The 22,152-nt window shown below is 39.0% G+C and overlaps 1 protein-coding gene across 1 annotated transcript; it reads left to right on the top strand.

Annotated features, from left to right (window-relative positions):
• Window positions 1–8,696: 8,696 nt before the first annotated feature.
• Window positions 8,697–18,275, top strand: rerglb (RERG/RAS-like b). The gene is made up of 5 exons (XM_031295272.2): window positions 8,697–8,962; window positions 11,398–11,454; window positions 13,046–13,119; window positions 14,959–15,107; window positions 17,276–18,275. Exons 1-5 carry the CDS (start codon window positions 8,911–8,913, stop codon window positions 17,559–17,561), a joined length of 618 nt encoding a protein of 205 aa, XP_031151132.1. The 5' UTR covers window positions 8,697–8,910; the 3' UTR covers window positions 17,562–18,275.
• The last annotated feature ends 3,877 nt before the right edge of the window (window positions 18,276–22,152 follow it).

The following is a 22,152-nucleotide window of genomic DNA, read 5'->3' as shown; positions in this document are numbered from 1 at the left end:
CTTATTAACCTGGAGTCCCAGTCTCTGTAACAATAATCATATATGTGATGTTTCTCAGCTTGCACTCTAGTAACATTTGTGTGGTCCAGGTAGCTTTGCATAAAAAATGGTTGGCATTCGCAAGGCTACTTTTACTTTTATACTAAATACTAAATTTTCTATACTAAATTTCCAAGCCTGTACTTTCTTACTTTTACTTGAGTAAAGAAGTTAAATCAGTACTTCTACTTTTACCAGAGTATTTTTTAACACAGGTATCTGTAGCCTACTTCTACTTTGAGTACGAGAAGTGAGTACTCTTGCCATCTCTGCTTATAACTTACTAAACTAAAACTGTAGGTAAAAAGTCAGAAATCCACTGACCCTGAAATGACGATGAGACAAGTGCTTGATAATAAAAATATAGAAGGTTTTGAGGTACATTCTTTTTGGTTTGTTCTTCTCCAGGCTCTTGCTGAAACCACAACTCCACCACCAGGCGGCGTGTTTGTATCTAAGACTTTATATTGGATCAACATACATACAGTCAAAAAGTTTGACATTACGGTAACACTTTTTAAGCACTTTTTTCTTTTTTCCATTTAGATGATCCTTATCTAGGTTGCTACTTCCCTTTCCACTCTCTGGTTTCTGCACACAGGAGAAGCAGAGTTGGGCACAACAATACTCTGACGCTTTTAATCAATCACCTTACAACAATATCAACTAAATGCACATCATTTTCACACAAAAAAACTCTCAAAAACCCTGTTATCCTCACATTTCAGGTGTCGCGTGGACAGCAGTACCGCTATATTTAACAAGCTCTGGATTTTAAAAATGTATAGAAATTAGCAAATGTTGAAGTTTTAATAGACTGAATTGCAAAAATATTTAGGTGAAATGTAAATTACTCAGACAGCAGAAGAGCCATGACTCCATATACATTCTCCATCAAAATATAACTTCCTTAGTGGCGTCACCACAGAGGCTGCTGATGATAAACTCCATCATCCTGTCAGGGCCGTAATGTCTCAATGATCTCAATGACATCATGCAGAGCAATGTCGTAAAAACCCTGTGAAGGCTTGAAATAAAATGCTTCACATCATTAACTAAATGTCTTGTTATAATTGGGATTCAGTCGGGGGAGCAGTTTGTTTTATCTGCTCCGTTGTTGTTATCAATCTTTAGTCTCCCATTGCCTAGTCTATATCCTTGACGTTCCACTTCCGGGATTGTTCCAATGCAGCTGGAAATTCCGCCAGATGCATGTATTTTCGCAAAATTTCCGTTTCCTTCCGCTTTCTTTGTGTTGGAATTTTAAACTCAGGTGGATTTATGAGGACTATGGTTAACTCCTCCACTATGTGTCCAATCAGAGTTTTCTCGACTCATGACTATAAATAAAATGCCATAAACCAGAGCATGTTTTTCTCCCATCCTGGAATGCTGTGTGGACTAGCCAGACCCTCCTCCGCTCCGCAGCGTGTGGATAGTCTGGCAAAGCGAGACTACCCATTGCCAGACCTATCTCCACAGCTCTGTGGAATAAGGTCTGGCTATATTCTGGGATAGGAAAAAAGAAAACGCTCTGGGTTGTTTGCATTTCTTTAAACCAATCACATTCGTCTATGGCGGCGCTAAGCTCCGGATACAGTGACAGTGGCTCTGCAAAATAGTTTTTGTACCCCGCAAAAGAAAACGCCACATAAAATATAAAATGAAGTTAACTGTTCACACAAAACCATAACTATGTGTGTTACGTGAGCTATTTAAATTAGCTGGATACATGGTGAAACATAATTTGCTTTTACCAGTGTATCACCGTGTGTACTTCGTCAGCAACCCCTGCCAATCGGTCCCAAAACGTCCCAGTTGGAGAGTAAATGCCGTAAACATATTCTTTGTAATTTATTTTTACAATCATTTGTCAAAAGAACCAAGCAGGCCTGCCTTGTTGCACTATTAGAAACGGAATACTTTGGTATGTAAACTTAGCACAAAAAGTAAGGAAATTTGTGTTTGGTAGATTATTTCTCTGTGGTAACAATGCTTTTTGGCAATAAATCTTATACTGTTGGAAAGCCTGTTTAGTTCATTTTCTAATGGTGCCCCATTTGTAAGGAACATGCATTTGTGGGATGAGCAGCAGCGCTGAGTATGTGGGCTGTGCCCATGAAAAATTTGCCAAATCTTCTCTGCCAATGCCAAACAGCTTATTCTGCCATTGACTCGTTTGGTGTTTGGTGGATTGGATGATTGAAGTTTGAAGAAACAAGACATATTGGCAATTTAACAGTTTATTCATTTCACAAACAGGAGCCTCAGTAATGTGTGGAAGAACCATACACAGCCACAACAGCCTGGCACCTCCTCCTCATGCTGGTCACCAGCCTGGTCACACACTGCTGTGGGATGGCATCCCATTCTTCAACCAGCATTTGTCGCAAGTCAGCAAACGTGGTTGTGTTGGTCACTCTGACACGAACAGCACGCCCAAGCTGATCCCACAAATGTTCAATGGGGTTGAGGTCAGGCCATTCCATCCTCTCCACTCCCACATTCTGGAGGTAGTCTCTGATAAACCCCGCCCTGTGGGGGCGAGCGTTGTCATCTCAGAGGATAGAGTTTGGTACCAGACTGTGGAGATATGGGATTGTCACTGGTTGCAGAATCTCATCTCTAAATCAGGCACCTGATTGGCAGCACCTGGGGGTACCAGAAGCTCAAAACAAGTGTCAATAGCAACAGCAAAATAAGCTGTTTGACAATGGCAAAAAAGATTTGGCAAATTTTTCATGGGCGCAACCCACATACTCAGCGCTGCTGCTCATCCCACAAATGCATGTTCCTTACAAATGGTGTCCTTAATGTCCTTACTTTTTGTGCTAAGTAGTTCTAAAGACAAAATGTCACGAAAGATATCTTGTTATAATGTTAAAAGATTCTCTTTTAAACAAGAAACTTTTCACGATATTACGAAAAAAATGGCAGAGTACATACATATGAAAATAAAAAAGATATTGAACAACATTGCTTATTTGTGACAATCACGTAGCGACAGTACTCATAATTAGTCAGGAACCCTATTTCACTTACTTCTCAAACATACAAGAACTTTCCTCCTCCGGCTCCGTTTGTCAACCACACTTCCGTTGTCGCTTATGTATTTGTGTTGTAGCTTTTGTGTTTGTGTTGAACCGTCTCGGCCACCGTAATTACCTCTGTATAAATCTCCTCTCAAACATCTGCTGTCTGTATTAATCCTGATGTCTAGTCATCTACCGGCCTTTGTTTCTTCTGGACTCTGCTACACACTTGGTGGTCTGGTGTCAGTTTCTAAATGTGGTTTTCAATTTTCAGCTCTTACGTAAACATGATATTCTTTTATTTTTTTTAAGTGTTTCAGGACATTTTGTTCTTCCAAGATTCATCTTAGTGTAATTTGTCAAACAAGAAAGAACACGAAGAGACTGCTTTTGGCCATTTGAGCCAGAGACCTCATACTTTCATACACTTTTGTCAAAATCCTCTTCTGTGTACAGCGATGCAATCCAGCACCATGAGTGCTTTTACTCCCTAAACCCAATTAAAGACTTTCAAATGGACAAAAACTGTTAAAACCGACTCTTTGTCGGCCTTAAACAGTTTGATCTGTGTGTACATCCACTGGGATCTTACAATTGTCAGCCATTGAATAAAGACATATGGAGAAAAGTGAGAGGGAGCTTTCAGGCAGCCAGCAGCCCTGTGGCTAATGTTATGATAAAATAGGGGAAATTGACCGTGAGATGTTTTCAAAGGGAGGTTTATTCCTCTCTTGTGTCTTTTAAACCCGCTTTATTCAGTCCAGTAAACCTTACTCACATGTCTGCGCTTTGTCTCTTTTTTTTTTCCCTCTGAGTAGTAATGTGCAGATGTTTCATTTCCGAACATCAAAAGAACATCTCCTGCAGCTCCCCTCTCACTGTCTCAATCACTAACACGCTCACAAAGAAGTATAAAGCCCACGCTCCTCCGGCTGCAGTGGTCTTCTTTGAGATTAGACCTACATCTAATGTTTAGATCAAACTCAAGAGCATGCATTAGCCACGATTACACACCTGATATTTTTCATCACTTTGGAATGGGTGTTTAAGATGTGTACTTCCTCCAAAAAGCTGCAAGATTTGTTGGCATACCACCGGCACTCTTTGTTATTTAGAGTCATTCAGACTCACTTCCTCACTTACAGTGTTGATAAGTTATTGCGTTAAAGCACTATTTTCTTGACTTATCATGTCTCGGAGTGGGATAAGTGTATGATGTTTTCTTTGAACAGAGTTGAACAGAGCAGAGCTGATACTGAAACATACAGTATATATAGCTATTTATTGAGAACATGGAATGAATGTGTATGTGGGAGATGAATGTGTATGTGCGAGATGTGCTTGGGTGAGATGTGTGTATATATATATATATATATATTTTTTTTTGTGTGTGTGTGTGTGTGTGTGTGTGTGTGTATATATATATATTTTTATCTTTTTAATCTATGCTGCTATTTGGAGAGGATGGCTCTAACAGAATTTCGTTGTATCGCATACAATGACAATAAAGATCTATCTATATATACACCGCCTTTTAGTTTTCTGACCAAAGTTAATCTTAGTATAGGGGTAAGAAAGTTGGCTCAGCAAAGACATATTTTTACCTTATTTTATATCTCAGTGTGAAAGCTCTGGGATATCACACATAAAGAAAATAATGTTGCACATCATTTTTCACATTTAACTTGAGAATGTTCTTGTGCCAAAGACAGAGATTTGGATGCGTCAAAAGCCAGAAACCTCAAAATGGAATAAGCTCAAAGACCACCGACACATGATCAGTCACTTCGTGTCATTTCACTTCATAATTCCTCAGCTGTCCAAACACGTTAAAAACATCTCCTCTGATGCCCAAATTTGGGAAGCAAACTTGAGGGAAGACAAGAAGAAGAAGTAGAAGAAGAAGGGCAATAAGAAATATTTTTAAACCCTTTTTTTGCATTTAGATCTTCTATATTTCCTGTACATATGGCAACATTCCAACAAGTCCTCCAAATCATACGACGGTAGAGGTTGTTTATTCCTACCCTCTGATACGAGCTACAGGACCGTTTTCCGTTCCCATATCTAAACCACAGAACATTTCACATTGTGAAACGGTTGCAGTTTTGTTAGGTTTATGCACAAAAACGACTTAAATATTTTAAGGCACCAAAACTATTTAGTTGAGTTTAGAAGTGTTAAAATCAAATGTTGACATAGGTCCGTTTGCTCTGTTTATTCAGTAAAGTAAAAAAAGAAATCGCTGTTTACTTTTATTTGCAAACGGGACACAAACCCCAACCTCCTTGGTGAAAGTCCTGTGTTTGTTTGACCCATCCCTCCTTACGCGGAACTTGGCGCTCACTGCTTAATCAAAACGACCAATGGTAGCGTGTTTTGGGAGAGGACAGTCTCCGAAATTGAAGTTGAAGTTAAGTTGACTTTGACTTTGAAGGGTGTCATACAATGTCTTTAATCCAGGCTGTCACACTGACGATGTTGGTTAAGTACAGTAACATGTTAAAGATGTTTAGTGACTTTGTGAAGGGAACGAATAACTACAGCTGACCCAACAGGCCCGGGACAATAAAGGACAATCATGAGTTGGGGATTTAAAGGGGCAATTTTAAAGGTGCTCTAAGCGATGTCACGCATTTTTTAGGCTACAACATTTTTTGTCACATACAGCAAACATCTCCTCACTATCCGCTAGCTGCCTGTCCCCTGAACACAAAAAAACTCGGTCTCTGTAGACAGCCCAGGCTCCACAAACAGCAACAAAAACAAACTGCGCCAACCTGCACCAAACAGTGTTCCAGCCAATAACCGACAAGAAGGATTTGGGGGTGGGGGTTGGGGGGTTAGTGCGCGGGAGGGAGGGGAAGGGGACGGGATGAGGAGGAGGGAGGGGCGAGCTAGCCTTGTTTTGTTTGAAAATACTTCGAACGTCAACAAGAAGTAACGTCACCCAACATCGCTTAGAGCACCTTTAAAAACAAAAGTCACATACTCAGATTTCTTGAAACAATTACCAAGTGAGACCTCTATCAGAATGATCGATAGCTGCCATCTCGAGTCAGTGGTGTTGTTTCTGTGAAAGTGGCTGAAGATTAAGACCACGTTTTCCATAAATCCTGTCATTTCCTGTAACAAAATCAAAGGTTTGGCTGTCTTGCAAAAGACAAATATGCCTAATTCTGATTTAGTTTCCATGTATTCACTCCTTCCATCCTCTGCAGCTGCTGGAAACCCTGACAGCTTTTACACATTTTGCACAAGAACAGCACTCTCTGCTGACAATTGACAACCCTATCTGTAATCATCCATCTCAAAATGAAGGTGATAATTATGAGTTGATTATTTGTAGATATTGCTTCTTTATAATGACATGGTTGAGTTAGATTGTGTGTATCTTGTCCTATCATTTTCTACCATGTTTCGCCTATATGTTTGCTGAAATGGTGTCTCCTGTTCGCCTCACAGCCATGAGTAAATCTACAGTTCGACATAACTTTTCACATGTCATACATAGCTAATCTTGTTTTGACAGAATAAACAGAAACCTTCCAGACAGATTCCTGGTGCACAGACGTGATGTAATGATGTTGTACTGTGGTACCCTTTGATGTTGATTTGTTGAGGTTTCGTGTGTGTGTGTGTGTGTGTGTGTGTGTGTGTGTATATGCAGCTGCTGAGAATAATGTGTTTCTTGGTGTGTGTGTAGCTTTGTGGGCACATGACGTCGTCCCATGTGAAAGCCTCTCTACAGCCACGTGTTGATCAGCTCACGAGAAATGGCCTTTCCCTCTCTGCCTGATTAAAAGCTGCTATGGATGGCTGGGTCTTCCACTGTCGGAAAGTTGAACACAGGAACTTTGTTCTTCCTGATTACAACAGGAATGCCCATTGAGAAGTTTGACGATGAGAAGCATGAGAGGAAAAGCGGTTTAATTGAAATTGTTCTATTGTTGGAGCATATCAATTTTGTTCTGCAGCTGATTGAGGTAATGAAGCTCAAGTGTTTCAGTGTTCAAGACAGATTAAAATTCTTACTTTACTGGGTTGGAATTAGGCATGATTGGGGCAAACATATGTTTCTCCAATATGCAATATTAATCTTTCTGTTTGCAAATATTCCCCTTCCTTCTGATGAGCAAGTCAAATAATTGAAGTGAAGTGTTTACAGTGATATCAGTCCTCATCTGAACCCCCCAAATGTGGTACCAATTATTTTGTCTCATGCAAGCTGATTTGGTGGGTATATGAAATCTAAACATTGCCTAATGGAAAGAGCATAATTTGGTAAACAATAAAAGCCCAACAACTCTGCGTGCTGTGTGTTATGAATGGCTTTGGACACACATCATAATGTGGTCAAGCTGTTCTCATTTCATTATTACAGCTTTTGTTTTACAGTATTTTAAGATCCGGCATGATCCTAAAGTCAACAGGAAGAGAGCCCTTTAAACTCCAAAAAGGAGGCTTTGAAACATTTCTTCCCTTCACATTGACTGACAACATTCTTGATGCAAAGACTAACAAATGGAATAATGCACTGTATTTTTAAAGCCTTGTTTACTTTTATCCAACCATTACAATCATAAAGAAACTATGTAAACAGACTACAACCCAACCCAACAACCCAAAATTAAGGCTTAAAACAGTGTTGTAATTGTTTTTGTGAAATGCTGATAATACCAACACCAAGTGCAGCCAACTCATGACAGCCCTCTCTAAAGGCGAGGGGAAAACTTTCTTTCTTTTGGAAGAGGGTCACTGACTTTGCATGCAAACAGATACAATATCAAATGAAGCCAGTTTGGAAATGGGCCCAAGATGGCCAGTATGCAACAGGGCCTTGGGGGACAAAAATATGGTTTTAGTCTAAAGAATATACATTTTTTTGGCTGACGTTAGCGCCTGTGAAATCAAAGCTACTGGAGGATGATTTATTGGCTGCATGTGCCACATATTGTGTGGCGGCTAAAGCTGAGGGAAATGGATTGCTCGTCTGAATCAATTTAGTTTTTTGTCAGGACTATGACTGATGCACTAATTAGTGTTTTTATTGCTGGCCTTCTCATAGTCCCGCTTCTACACCGCATTTAAAGCCTCAACTTCTACTATATTGCTTCAGTCTGGTGAGCTGCGACTGTACAATTGATCATCAATCGACTTGTGTGGTTACAATTATAGGGAACAGGTTTCGGTTTAATGTTAGACTAAACTCAACTAGTCTTGTGCTTCAACTCACTTTTTATTTCAATATTAATCCAAGATGGACATTAATCACACAGGGAACGGTTCATAGTTTTTTGTTCCATAACATTACAGTATGAAGAATAACACAAATGTCCATAGATGGCAGCTGGACTACAGTTGCATGGTTAGAGCAGCCCAATAGGGTTTAGTGAGCCATGACCTTTGAGGAACAGGATGGGGAAGAGGCAGAGAAAAGAGATATATGGGCACAAGAGGGGAAAGAAAGAAGAAAAACAGATGGACTGATAGGGGAAAAGGAGGGGAGAGAGAGCTTTGTTGGACACAGGAGAGAGAGAGAGAGAGAGAGAGAGAGAGAGAGAGAGAGAGAAAACAGAGAAAAGAGAGGTGTGAGAGAGTACAACAGCACTTGGCACACACACAGACACAGAGAGAAGAGGGGGGGGGGCGCTTGTTTTCCCTCCTCTCCTCTCCCTCCGGCTTTAAAAAAGTGAAACAGCTCATTGAAGAGGAAAAGAGGGGGGCAGTCCTGTACTTCAATCCAGCCTGGATTGTAAGGAACAGTTAGTGTGCCGACACTAACCCAGATACCAGACTCAACACACAGAGCCAGCTGAGGACCTGACAGAGCACAGGCATGAACGACATCAAGCTGGCCCTGCTGGGAAGCCAGGGGGCTGGGAAATCAGGTGAGTGACTGGAGGGGATTTTTATTCGAAACAGAAAAAAAGTCTACCTGTTTTATTATCTCTGTACTGTGAATGAGGAATTCAAAAGTTATATTTGTTGCTTTCTTTTTGTCAAATTGTAATGATTTTTAGGTGCACATTGTTCTTTGCTTGAGTATTTCCATTCCATGCAACTTTATACTTCTACTCTTCTTCATTTTGGAAGCCAATATTGTACTTTATACTGCTATTATTATTAATATTATTATTTATTACTTTGCCGAGTCAGAATATTTATACAAAATATAAATCAACTAATAAATGATGATGTATATGATGTATAGGTTAAGCTATAAATTAAGCTAGAAATGTTACAAGAAGTCCTACATTCAAAATGTTACTTAAGTAAAAGTATAAGCATCAAAATAAACTTAAAGTATGAACTCATTATGCAGAATGACCCATCTCAAAACAATGTAGCCTAGGCCTATATGGATTATTATGGACTGGATTATATTTAGTGATGCATTAATATCACTTTAATTTTACAGCTGGTAAAAGTGGTGATATTTTTTTACTTTATATACTGATAGCTTGTGAATTTCACCAAGGGATCAATACATTTTATATTTATCCATTGATAATAATGTATTTGTTGATTATATTTTGTATTATTTATTTAAATCTGCAAAGTACTTAAGTTATGAAATAAGTGCAGTGGAGTCAAAAGTACAATATGTACCTCAATATTGTACTTAAGTTAGTGCTTGACTTATGGCGTTTTTCCACTACATGGTACCAGCTTGACTTTCCTCGACTATACTCGCCTTTTTTAGTTACATCCCCCCACTGAAGTAGTGATTTGTGGATTGATGTTTGGACTTAAAATGAGGTAGTGGTGTTTGGAGCTAACGCTACCTAGCTATGTGTTAATGTCTGGTAGCTAACTGCCAACTGTATTCATTCTTACATTTCAAAACAGTAGTTTGACAAAAATGTTAAACAAAGTCCACTTACTATTAGTTTTTACAGAGCGTTCAACCACATCTTTGTTGTCTCTCTAAAATAAAGAATTCTATTTTACCTAGACTTCTCTGTGAGCTAATTTAGCTAGGCTAGTTGGATGTTGAGCTAGGCTAACTTTAACTGGTTGCTTTCAGGTTGTAACAGACCTATGCTTTTTTTCTACTGGGCTTTGGTTTCATGTTACATACTTAAAAAAAAACAAGCCAAACCAAAACCTCCATTCATTGAGATTTAACTGAAATAATGACATTATGTATGCCTTCAGAGAATCCCTGCCTTTTGAAAGACCTTTGGTAGATTTAAAACGCATCTGTCACAGAGCTTATTTCAAGGTTGGAAAAGGAAAAACAAGTAAAAAAAGTAAAAAAAGTACATCTTGTTTTATCAATCAGAGTCAGTACGCTCTACCTTTAGGGGGGCTAAAGTTCTCTGCTACTGGTTTTGTTTATGTTTCAATTTACTAGATTAAGCCTTTTACGCTGACTTTGCTGTACTGCTTTGCTGTACTGCGCTGTACTTTTGTTTACATAAGTAATATGTGAAAAAGATCCGTCTCCATCAGCTTATTTTCCAAGACTTTCAACAGTTTATGTGACCATACCTGAAATCTGCAAAGTCAAACACATTCCAGATTTTATTTTTTCAAACTACAAGTTATATGACCCTTGTTGCTGCTTGGGGTCTTGTTGCATATATCAGTAGACTGACTGACTCTGCGCTGTGTTCAAGCAACATAAAACAATGGGACGTCTCCATTCTCGCTGCCAGGCAGTGAAGCAGAGCTGTTACTGTGGAGATGCTACAGCTCTGGAGGCTGTATGGGCATGTGTGTCCATTTAATGTTTTTCTGCTTTTTGCTGCTTTCAATGCACGTTTCTCATTGTGTTGTTGTTTTGGTCTCTGAATATATCGGTGTTAATGTAAAAAATGCCCCAATTGAATTGCTATTGTGCCTCAAAGTCCTATGTGTTTAATTTGCATTGCATTTTCCAGAATGCATGCATGAGTACATCTTAGGGTCATATCCATATTTGTGTGTCCCCGTAGCCTTAGCATAACCCCTATATAATCCCTTCAGAAGCCCATAACTACAAACAGCACTTGAAACTTCAGCCCTTAATTGAAACTGATTGTCTGTGGGACCATAACTAGTCAGTTTCATGTGGAACTCGTAGTCTGTAGGCGAAGCAGCGGGGGAAATATGACCATTCAGCTTGCCAAATATGCACACAGGCTTTCCAGCAAAGCCATACAGCCTCTTTCATGTGAGGCTTCAGTTTCACAGCTCCAATCCCGGACTGTTGGCACTGTGTTGCGCCTCCGGGAGTGAATGAGGGTCATTTAACCCTCACTACTACCACCTGTGAGGGTTGAGAGTGTAAATGATGCCATGATTCATTTAGTTGTTTCATTTGGTCTGTTTCCTCCAGCTGTCCTTGTGCGGTTCCTGACCAGGCGCTTCATCGGTGAATATGCCTCTAACGCCAGTAAGTGTTTCCATATTTGAAGAGATTGAGGTTTGATGTGAGTTTTGGTTTTGGTCCTAGAGAACAGAGTTTATCTCCAGACATCATTGGTGTTGCTATTTAGTCCCTTAGGGGTGCATAGATTTCACTTGAGCATTCATGAGATTATCAATCCAGGATTACTTCTGTATGCAGCATAATTCCAATATGATTACAGCTGTAAAAATATTAAAATAGTAAATGCCATACTCATACACACTACATTAGCTGCTTCTCATGTCGCTTAAATTGCCTCCTTGAGTCCTTCACTTGCCTGCCTTCCTCACGTTTTAAGGCCTCTTTACAGTCGGCGTTCCCGACCTATCGCGCGACAATGTGACGTCAAAATGACGTAAATCTCGCTGGCGCGCCAGGGTTTAAAGTGTGCGACCAGAGGTCATCGAATCGTTGTGCAGACATTCTGAAGTACTCAAAGTATAGCAACTTCTTCAGCTGCAACGGCAGGAAGGCTGCTCTCGTGTATCCTCGCCTATAGCTCCCTCGATGATTCCTCCTCATTTATTGGAGCAGAAATAAGAGCTTTGTGACGGACCTTCACCGAGGAGGGACAGAAGAACTTCCGGTTCAGCCGAGGACTGAGGAGTCGAGGAGCTATCAAATAAGCGACATGAGAAGCACCTATTGTATTCTATTAAAGCCATATTTATTTATTTATTTTAAAGCCATTATTTAATCTCCTTCTTTTTTGCTCTCCACCAACTCCTGAGGGAAATATCTGTCTCTTTAAGGATGCAGTAGGAAAGACTTATAAAACTAACTTTCTGTCATATTTGCTGAAACTGACCCTATGCTCCAGTAGAACTACATGAAGCAGGTAATTAAAAAAAAATCCGGCTCCTCTGGCACCACCTACAGCCTGTAGTGCGATTTGCAAAAATCCACAGCTCTCTGTTCAGATGCACCAATCAGGGCCAGGGGGGTGTCTAACTGCGTGTCAATCACTGCTCATGCACACATTCATTCTCCCTTGTGGGGGGAGGGGCTTAGGTTTTTGTATCCCCGTTTTGGCATTTAGCGGAAAGGGGGGAGGGACTGAGAAGTTGTCAATGTTAAAAATGTTTGGCTAAGTCCTGGATCTTCGCAATCCTACCTACAGCACCTTTAACTGATAAATGCTATGCTAAGCTATGCTAAATGTTAAATAATGGTGATGTTGAAGGTGTTACAAAACCAAAACAGTAAACCAAAAAAAAAGAAAGATGCTAAAACGCTCTGTTGAGCTGAAGTGAAACTGCAGAGTTAGGTCGTATTGGTTTGTCACTTTAAGTGACACCAAGACACATTACACATAGTCATTTAATACATTGTTCATATAATAATATTTATTAGTGCAGCTTTAAATCCAAAAAATAAACCAAGCCAAACTCAAGATAAGATAGAGCAAACAAACAAACAAACAGAAAGACAGACGGACAGAACATGATGGGTAAAAGCAATTGGTATGCATATCCACATAAAACACGCAAAGAGATTTTGATTTTTGTACCATCAGTGAATATTCTAATCAATTGACATTACTGTTATATTTAACTCTTTCTAATTCTTGTCACAGATTCCCTGTACCATAAAAGGCTGTCAATCGATGGCAGGCAGCTAAATCTGGAGGTTTTTGACCCCTGCTCTCAGGTACAACACATCACAAACACACCTAATATCGTTGATACTTGAACTCGTCTAAACATTTAGATACTTAACTATGTGTGTATTCTTTTATTAGAAAAGCAGAGCTGCAGTAGGACTCCAAACTTTCCTGTTTTGAATGTTATAGCTTCCTCCTGCATTTCAGCCATCTATTTGAAAGTTACATTTTATATTCCAGCATTTTGTTAGACTAATGATAAGCATCACTCACAGGTATGGCAATACAACTGTTGATAAAAATGTCAACAAAGCGTTAGTTCTGGGAGAAAACCTGCTATCTTCAAAATGTCATGGGCAAAGAGAAGCTCTTCTATTGTAAGCATTATTTTTTAAATGTATCCTTTGGGTTTGAAAGAGTTTTTAAAGCCCAATAATGGTAAAAATGTTTGTGAAAACATAATCATATTAAAACAGTAAAAACTGGCCAGTTTTCAGTGTGCTTTGGAAGCTGCACTACATGCCCAGGACCTTGGATGAATCATAGTCATGACAGTTATCTTTGGGCGGGCACGTGCGCGATCTGCACAACACTTAAAGTCAAAGCCAAAAGGTTTATGAGAGTATCCTGAGGCAATGTGTGCCAGTGGCTGTTTCTTTGAAGAAAAGAGGCCTATAACCTGCCTGCTTCTCTTCCAGCAAGACCGAAGAAAGACCTGGGAGGCCTTTTACTACAGACTTAGTATTTTATTAGAATACCCCTTGGCTCAACAGAACAAGAGCCAGCCATTGTCTTTGTCAGTTAAACTCACTGTAAGGGCGCCCTTTCATAAGAAACATTAAATGGATGTCCTGCCCTTCTGACATGGACTGCATAAAGAAACTATGAAGTCAATAAAGAGAAAGGGATGAGTGAGTTTGCACAGTGCATAGACATGTCGGTTTGTTTCTCCTCAAGGTCACTAAAACTTGTACAGATTCCTTCTCTCAGGGTGACAAGAACAGCAGTAAAATAGCTCTAGAAGAAGTGGGACAACAGTAATGTATACTGTATACGTACCGTGCATATAGAAAAAATGTGAAGTGAGTCCTGTGAGAAATTCCCCAGTGAATAGCTTTCTGAAATGCTATTTTTTTGAAAGCTAAAAACACATCCAAGAGGAAAAATAACTAGGAGCAATATTGGTCGAACATGCAGGGCAGCATGTTACAAGCAATAGGCTACAAAAGATTTTGTTAAAGCTGTTATCCATTGCAGTCTGGTTAATTAATGGTTGAGTCCAGTTTAGCTGTTTGAATTATTGGGTGACGTGTCAAGAAGAAAAAGAAGAAGCACTAGTGCTATGGTTATCGGCAATTTAAAGTCACAGTGACATACAAGCTAGATTGTATTTAGCTTCTGTAACGTGATGTATTTCTGAACAAAACTTAAACCGAATATGTGGCAAGTACTGAGGGGGATCTAAATCAAATCTTTTAGATTATATCGGCTTAAAAGTTAGAAAACAGATCTCTACAAAGTGATCTTAATTAACTTTAAATATAAAATACTATAAAGGATTTTTTCTGTTGCTCATTGAAACAAAAGCCACAATCAATCCCATTTAATTTAAACTTTCAAGGGTTGTGAATACTTTTTATAAGCACTGTATAATACAAAACGTTGTTTTTTTTTGTGAGTTGAATCAAAACTACCAAACTGCCAATGAGCCAAGGCTGTCTATCTAAAGCTCATCTTTATGAGTTGATAAAAAGGCACAGTGCACTTCAACCATTTCTCTCTGTTTGAATCTGTCCCAGTACAAACAAGCCATACAGACAGATAATACATACTACCTGGATTTGTCAGTGTGATACCAAAATAAAAGCGTGTGTTGTCCTTGGCAGAGCTCAGAGGCCAGGTGTATACTGGAGGAGCCGGTGGACTGGGCAGATGGCTTTGTGGTGGTGTACAACATCAGCGACTGCACTTCCTTCATTAACGCCAAGAACATCCTGCGGCAGATTCGGGAGACACGCTTGAAAAACTGCAAAGGGTCAGAGGCACAATGAGGTTATTTTATTATGTAGTAGACAGAGACACAGACCGGGACAGAGAACGCTGGGTTTCAGAAAGTTGAGAGTTGGTGGATCAGAGCAGCTGTTTAGTCAAAGAAATAAAGTTTGAGGTGCTCCGACACTGCAAGGTTACATGAACTGTAGTCTATATCCTTGACGTGACCGGTGCTGCAGGAAATCCCGCCAGATGCATGTATCTTCCGTTTCCTTCCGCTTTCTTTGTGTTGGAATTTTAAATTCGGTGGATTTATGAGGACTATAACTTAACTGCTCCTCAGATCTCTGTAGGGTAAATCTAGACAGCTAGCTAGACTATCTGTACAATCTGAGTTTTCTCTCGCACGACTATTTTGTTTAGCGCCGCCCATGCCGATTCTGATTGGTTTAAAGAAATGCCATTAAACGAGAGTACGTTTTCCTCCCATCCCCGAATGCTAGTGGAGAAGCCAGACCCTCCTTCAGTGCACTTTGAAAGAGGGTCTGGCAAAGTGAAACTACATGAACTGTGTCCTTTACTGAGGCTAAATATTTTTTTCAATTGTTTACTCAAATTTGCTTGTGACTTGTCTTAGAGTTGGGTTCAAAAGTTTTAAATTGAACTGAGAAAATTGACTCTAAAGCTATCTAACGTTGCAATAAGGGGTTAAATAGGTATAAAATAACAACGCATTCTAATGAACGGGTTCGTACGATATCGTATGAAAATGTATGCACACTAATTCGTATGATATACGCACCAAAATGACTAGTTAAGTTTAGGAAAAAGATTGTGGTTTGGATTAAAGGACAAAAGATGCACAGGCGAGTCCAATCAATGTTTGACAACACTCCTACTCAAAAAGCGATATTACAAAATTTAATTTTAGACATTTATTTACTATTATATTCATATATTTTATGCTACTTTTGTGAGCCCAAGACTTCTGTAAACTCATTTCAAGCACCAAAACTATTGAGTGTAGGTATGTTTTCACAAGAGATTTGAGAAATATATCCACTTTAGGGCCAAATGATCTCTTTATACATTGCCCTGGAACAATTTTGGCGGAGGAGAATTCAAGAAGATATCTAAAAATGCCCTTGGACCTCAGAGGGTCTTTTGTTTTCCCTGGGAAGCCAACTCTGCTCCCTAACTTGAAAGTGCTGTGTTTTATACAGCAGCAGTCAATGTGGTGCATACAGTAATAAATACGTCGAAATCATACAAATTACTTTACCTTTCATAGCTACAGTGCTAAGCATAAGTGAATACACCCATGCTAAAGTTGACTAAAAAGAGGACTAAAAAAGTCATCTTTTGGAAATTGATCTTAATTTAAAAAAATGATGAAAAATCCAACCTTTTAAGGACACCAATTTTCTTTGTGAATGAATAATGTATCGTAAATAAATAAATGTTCTTCCTTAAAATACAGGGGGCATAAGTAAGTACACCCCTATTTTAAATTCCCATAGAGGCAGGCAGATTTTTATTTTTAAAGGCCAGTTATTTCATAGATCCAGGATACTATGCATCCTGATAAAGTTCCCTTGGCCTTTGGAATTAAAATAGCCCCACATCATCACATACCCTTCACCATACCTAGAGATTGACATGGGGTACTTTCCATAAGATCATCTCTCAATGCAAATCAAACCAGTTATTAGGTTAACTGAAATAAAACCATGCCAATCTCTAGGTATGGTGAAGGGGATGTGATGATGTGGGGCTATTTTAATTCCAAAGGCCAAGGGAACTTTATCAGGATGCATAGTATCCTGGATCCATGAAATAACTGGCCTTTAATAATAAAAATCTGCCTGCCTCTATGGGAATTTAACATAGGGGTGTGTATACTTATACCCCCTGTATTTTAAGGAAGAACATTTATTTATTTACGATACATTATTCATTCACAAAGAACATTGATGTCTTTAAAGGTTGGAGTTTTCCTATTTTTTTTAATTAAGGCATTAAGATCAATTTCCAAAAGATGATTGTTTATTCCTCTTTTTAGCCAACCTTAGCATGGGTGTATTCACTTATGCTTAGCACTGTATATGTACGAACGGTTCATGACAACCGCCTGAAAATAAAAGTAAGTTTTCAGGAAACTGAAGCTTTTTCGGCTCCACATCTGTCCACACTGACATGTCTCTGTTCCAGGGAGGTGGAGGTTCCTGTGTGTCTGGTGGGTAACAAGCAGGACCTGTGTCACGCCCGGCAGGTGCGTGAGGATGAGGGCCGCTGCTTGGCTCAGGAGAACCGCTGTCACTTCCAGGAGGTCTCAGCTGCCGAGAGCTACCAGGACATCGCCAACCTCTTCACCCAACTCATCCGGCAGGTGATGGAGCACCTCAAGTACAGAGCCGACCGACGACGCTACAGCGGCTCCAAGTCGATGGCCAAACTCATCAACAATGTGTTTGGCAAGAGGAGGAAGTCAGTGTGATGGTCCCAGGGAAGTCAGCTGGGGGGACTGAAGGACCCCTGTTAAAGGGAACCTGCTGGGTCTGAAAACTGTTACTACATCGGTCCAAACAGTAACCTCATGTTCACACTGTGGGCAACATGTATAGTTGGTGAGAAGGCTTGGATGGTGTCAACATTTACAGACAAATATGAGTCTGTCCCACATCTTTGTCAATTTTTCTTTTCTTAGTTTGCTTTGGTTTTTCCTACAATGTGTTTCCCTGCTTTGAGCAAAGATTTCGAAAGGACTAATTATGTTGTGATTAAAACAAAGCAGGATATAGTTGACGAAGGCAATGGTTCCCAACCTGGGGGTTGGGGCTCTAATAAGGGGTCGCAAGATGATTAACAGGACAAGTAAGCATAAAAGAAAACACATTTGTGCTAAACAAAAGTTTTTATTTAAACTTTGCTCTTAAATTCGAATGTAAAACACACACACACACACACACACACACACACACACACACACACACACACACACACACACACACAAACATGTACACAACTTGTACACTTAAACATGAAAAGGAGTTGAGTTTTAAGGGAACAAGTTGAAAAGGTTGGGAACCTGGGCTAGGTTATTGTTCAAATTATTTCAATAACGGACAATGGCAGTACTGAGTTTCAGTATCAATACAACATATTTTTTGATATGACTTTCCTGAGTATTACTGTAACATTAACAATTATTCTATACAATACCTTTTTTTTCATTTAAAGGCCTTGCAAACCCAGAAACCCAGACACAATTTTTCACTCATTCTGGCTAATGCTGGCTCACTCCTCAGGTTGAAGTTGGTTGGAGTGACGCTGGTAGTTATGTGAGGTTATTGAACTCCATAAGAGAATGAAAAACAGGCTAAATTGACCCACCCAGTTGCAACAAAGCTGTGAGGGAAATGTCAATCAAGTGCAGTCTGTACTTGCACAAGTCATTCATAAAACAAGCCAGATTACTCATTACAGTGCAAGTGAAACTTTGCATAAATATGGCCTAAAACCATCAAATCTTAAATCTGTAAATATCATTATCAATAAGAATGGAACTAACCACACAGTGCCAACGTTCACTACTTAGCATGTTTGATGCAGACACAGTTTGTTACAACAGATACATTAGCAAACCTTATGTTGACATCGACAGCTACTATTCAAGCATCCTTATTGGCTGGTTTATCGCTGTCTAGTTTTTCACATGAAACCTCAGACTGGTATCGAACTGGGAAGCTTTGATTGGCTGTAATCAGCTTCTCCTCCGTCTTTCACTCATCAGATATAACTCTTCATCAGTAAACCAAATCACTACACGGAGGAATGAAAGTCTGATGAGCTGCTGATTGGCTAGTGAGTGACGGTGGAATGTTTTCTCCACCACGGTTTCCTCTGAAACTCCTTCATCACCGTGCTCACATTGTGAACTCACTGGTTACTTTGAGCATCTCTCTCATTGGTTTAAACAGATGTACCATTGCTGTTAAACTGCCATTCTGCATTGTAATGTGGGGAAAATGTCTCTTCGGCTCAGTGTTGTTGCTCAGCAGTTTTGTATTGTTTTAGGAGGGAAAGGGCCCGTTTTGATGCATTTTTCTGATGCTTATTACATTTTGTTTTTTCATAATACTCTTTCGAAGCCATAGTGTGTGTTTATAGTTGACTATTACTGGTATATCATTTAAATCCATTCACCGGTACAATCATGTTTGTAACCATTTATTAATCTAATTTATTGGGTCAATACATCTAACCCTTGTGTTGTCTTCTGGGTCAAAACTCTCTGAAAATCAACACCTTTTCTGATGTTATGGTCTCTTTTTTTCAACACTTTTGGCGCTTTTTTTGACGTTTAACGCTTCTTTTAACCACCATGTACATTATAAACACCACTAACACCAACTCATAACTAGTTTTACACTTATTTTTGGAATTCATGGTCAATTAAAAACCTCATTTATAGGAAACTATACCTAATTCTTGAGTTAAAGAAGCAGAAATTATGAATTATTTAGACTAATATTAAAGGAAGTATAATCACAGAAGGGTCAACATTCAGCGAGGATATTGTTCCGAAACATTTCAATTTTTTTTTTCAAATGATAAGAAATTGAATAAAACACCCAAAATTCAACGAAAGTAGAGGTCCGATCTTTTGTTGTACTCGCGAAGCGCATTGTATGGGATCATCCATCCATGTTATTTTTGGGTAATTAAAATTAGGTAGTTAAAAAGAAATCCATATTTCTGAGATAGACATTTTGACAACGGGTCAAATTTGACCCGAAGACAACACAAGGGTTAATAACTTTGTATTTATTTGGTCTTTTCACAGAATCAGAACTGAAAACATCTTGAAGTTGAACTCATGACTATTAAACTTTAGAAAAAAAACACTACCATACAAATTAAGGGCATGAACTAATTCAACGATGTGCTGTTGTTCTTCTTCAATTCAGTTATGTCACCACGATGCTGTAAAAAAAGAATGTACCACCCTTCTGGGAAAATAATTTCACATATGCAGTTTTTTTTTGTTGATGAATGTTACTTTGGTAAATACTGTAAAAACATCAGCTGTTCCAGAGGAAATTAAAGTTAAACATTGCTTAATAAGACGCCCATTTCAGTTATTTTGAGGGGCCGCTGTTTCACTTTGAGCTCAACTTTAATTAAATGACCATGAAAGGAGGCATTTCTCTAAAGCCTTCAGGAAAGAGGAATTTCCTGTCTCTAGCTGCTAAAAATAGCTGATTCGGGAGGCAGGAGAAGTGAGAAATGCAACATTATTACACTGAATTCTGCCCTCCAGAATGAGGAAATGTTCCTGAAGTACCCACTAGATGGCAGCACAAAACATCATAATAATATGCTCTTTTCCCCCTCTGTTCAATGATTTCTTGCTCATGGCAACAGACCTCCTACACACTGAATCAATTTAGATTATAGAGAGAAATGACAGCGAGCAATAATATGGAAAAAAGTGAACACATCATTTATCAAATCATCAAATTCATCAAATTGTTAGGCATTGGTATCCGATGTTTCTCCACTCATTTATACAGGTTGGTCTTTTAATCAGGCACCCACTGTAAGAACTGCATGTGGGGGGAAAAAGGTATTTATCTTCATTTATTTCCCATAATTCAACCAGGTAAGTCCCACTGAGGTTTGAAACCTTTTGTGAATGGAGACCATGGTCAAAACAGCATACGGCATAACAAGTCACAGACAAAACAATGCAGCAATTATAGAACAGGTAAAACAATACTGAAAACTGATAACACTAAAATGAGATGAGGCTAAATGTCTGTAATCTAAATCTGTATCTGTATCTCTTTACTTATAAATGCAAATTTAAAAAAACAGCAACTTCTGATCCTCATTTCATATTTCTGTTAAAAAAAAATGAGAAAGAGGTTTTTGGAGTTTAGTATTCTCTTGTATATTTGTGATATTAGATGTTTGTTTCTTTATGTCTTATGTAAATCATTGAATGTAAACGACTACGTTTGAGGTCTAAAATTAACCTCTAAGCTTTTGACATATTTCAAACAGACTGCATGCAGATCAGACAAAACACAGTAAAGTGCAGATTTTCAGACGCACGACAGCAGATAGATAGGCAACATAATATCTAGTATACAAGTTCAATGAATTTGTGTTTGTGATGAAGTTGTCTCTTCTGATTGCTCAGTGCTCCAAGTGGGATATTTGGTGAAGAGCAGACAGGAAGCACTGCAGCCTCCTCGTGTTCATCATCCTCATCATCATCATCGTTATCATCATTATCCTCATCATCATCATCATCATCATCATCATCATCATCATCGTTATCGTCATCATCATCGCAGCGCAGGGGGCAAATGAAAGCTGAATCTCTGCAGGAGTCTCTTTGGCAGCTGTTTGGAATCAGTAAATGAAGCAAACACTTTTCTCGGTCACAGTATACACATTTAAACATCCTTTTATGTGCTGCATATAATATCTTGAATGCATTTTAGTTGTAAAGCTTGTTATGTTTTTAGCTTTTAAACAAATGATCCCTGAAAATTTCAGAGAGATGAATTTCTCCTCTCTATAAAGTTCATGAAAGACTACATTTCCTCTTAAAAAAAATGTATTTGCTGCACAAGAAGTCATGCATTTTAAAGTGCTCATATTATGCTTTTTGGCTTTTTCCCTTTCCTTTATTGTGTTATATATCTTTTTTTGTGCATGTAATAGGTTTACAAAGTGAAAAAGCACAAAGTCCACCCCAAAGGGAGTTACCATCTCCAACAGAAAACACTGTTCACAAACTGCTCCAAACAGCTCTGTTGTAGTCCAGCCTTTACTTTGTAACACACGTTATCATGCTCACCTAGCTACTAGCATCGCACGCCCTCATACTCTGCTTCTGACTGGCTAGTAGTCCTTACCTAGCTACTGAGCATGTGCGACTCCCAACAAAGATGTTACAGAAGTGAGAGGTCTCACTCTGTAGCTAAAACAGAGAGCTCAACACACAGGGTGAAAAGAGGAGCTGCAGCAATGTGCAGTACAACAAAAATATGTTTTTTGAAAATGAAACCATG

This window comes from Sander lucioperca, chromosome 7, assembly GCF_008315115.2.
Source record: "Sander lucioperca isolate FBNREF2018 chromosome 7, SLUC_FBN_1.2, whole genome shotgun sequence".
Taxonomy (NCBI): Eukaryota; Metazoa; Chordata; class Actinopteri; order Perciformes; family Percidae; genus Sander; species Sander lucioperca.
Note: the sequence above shows the minus strand (reverse complement) of the source record. Positions and strands in the feature narration are given on the sequence as shown.

Bases quoted from the DNA above. Each gene is read 5' to 3' on its own strand.
- rerglb (XM_031295272.2), top strand. From the start codon at position 8,911: ATGAACGACATCAAGCTGGCCCTGCTGGGAAGCCAGGGGGCTGGGAAA. The intron at 8,963-11,397 runs GTGAGTGACTGG...TGTTTCCTCCAG, and splicing joins CCAGGGGGCTGGGAAATCAG to CTGTCCTTGTGCGGTTCCTG. The intron at 15,108-17,275 runs GTCAGAGGCACA...TCTCTGTTCCAG, and splicing joins CGCTTGAAAAACTGCAAAGG to GGAGGTGGAGGTTCCTGTGT.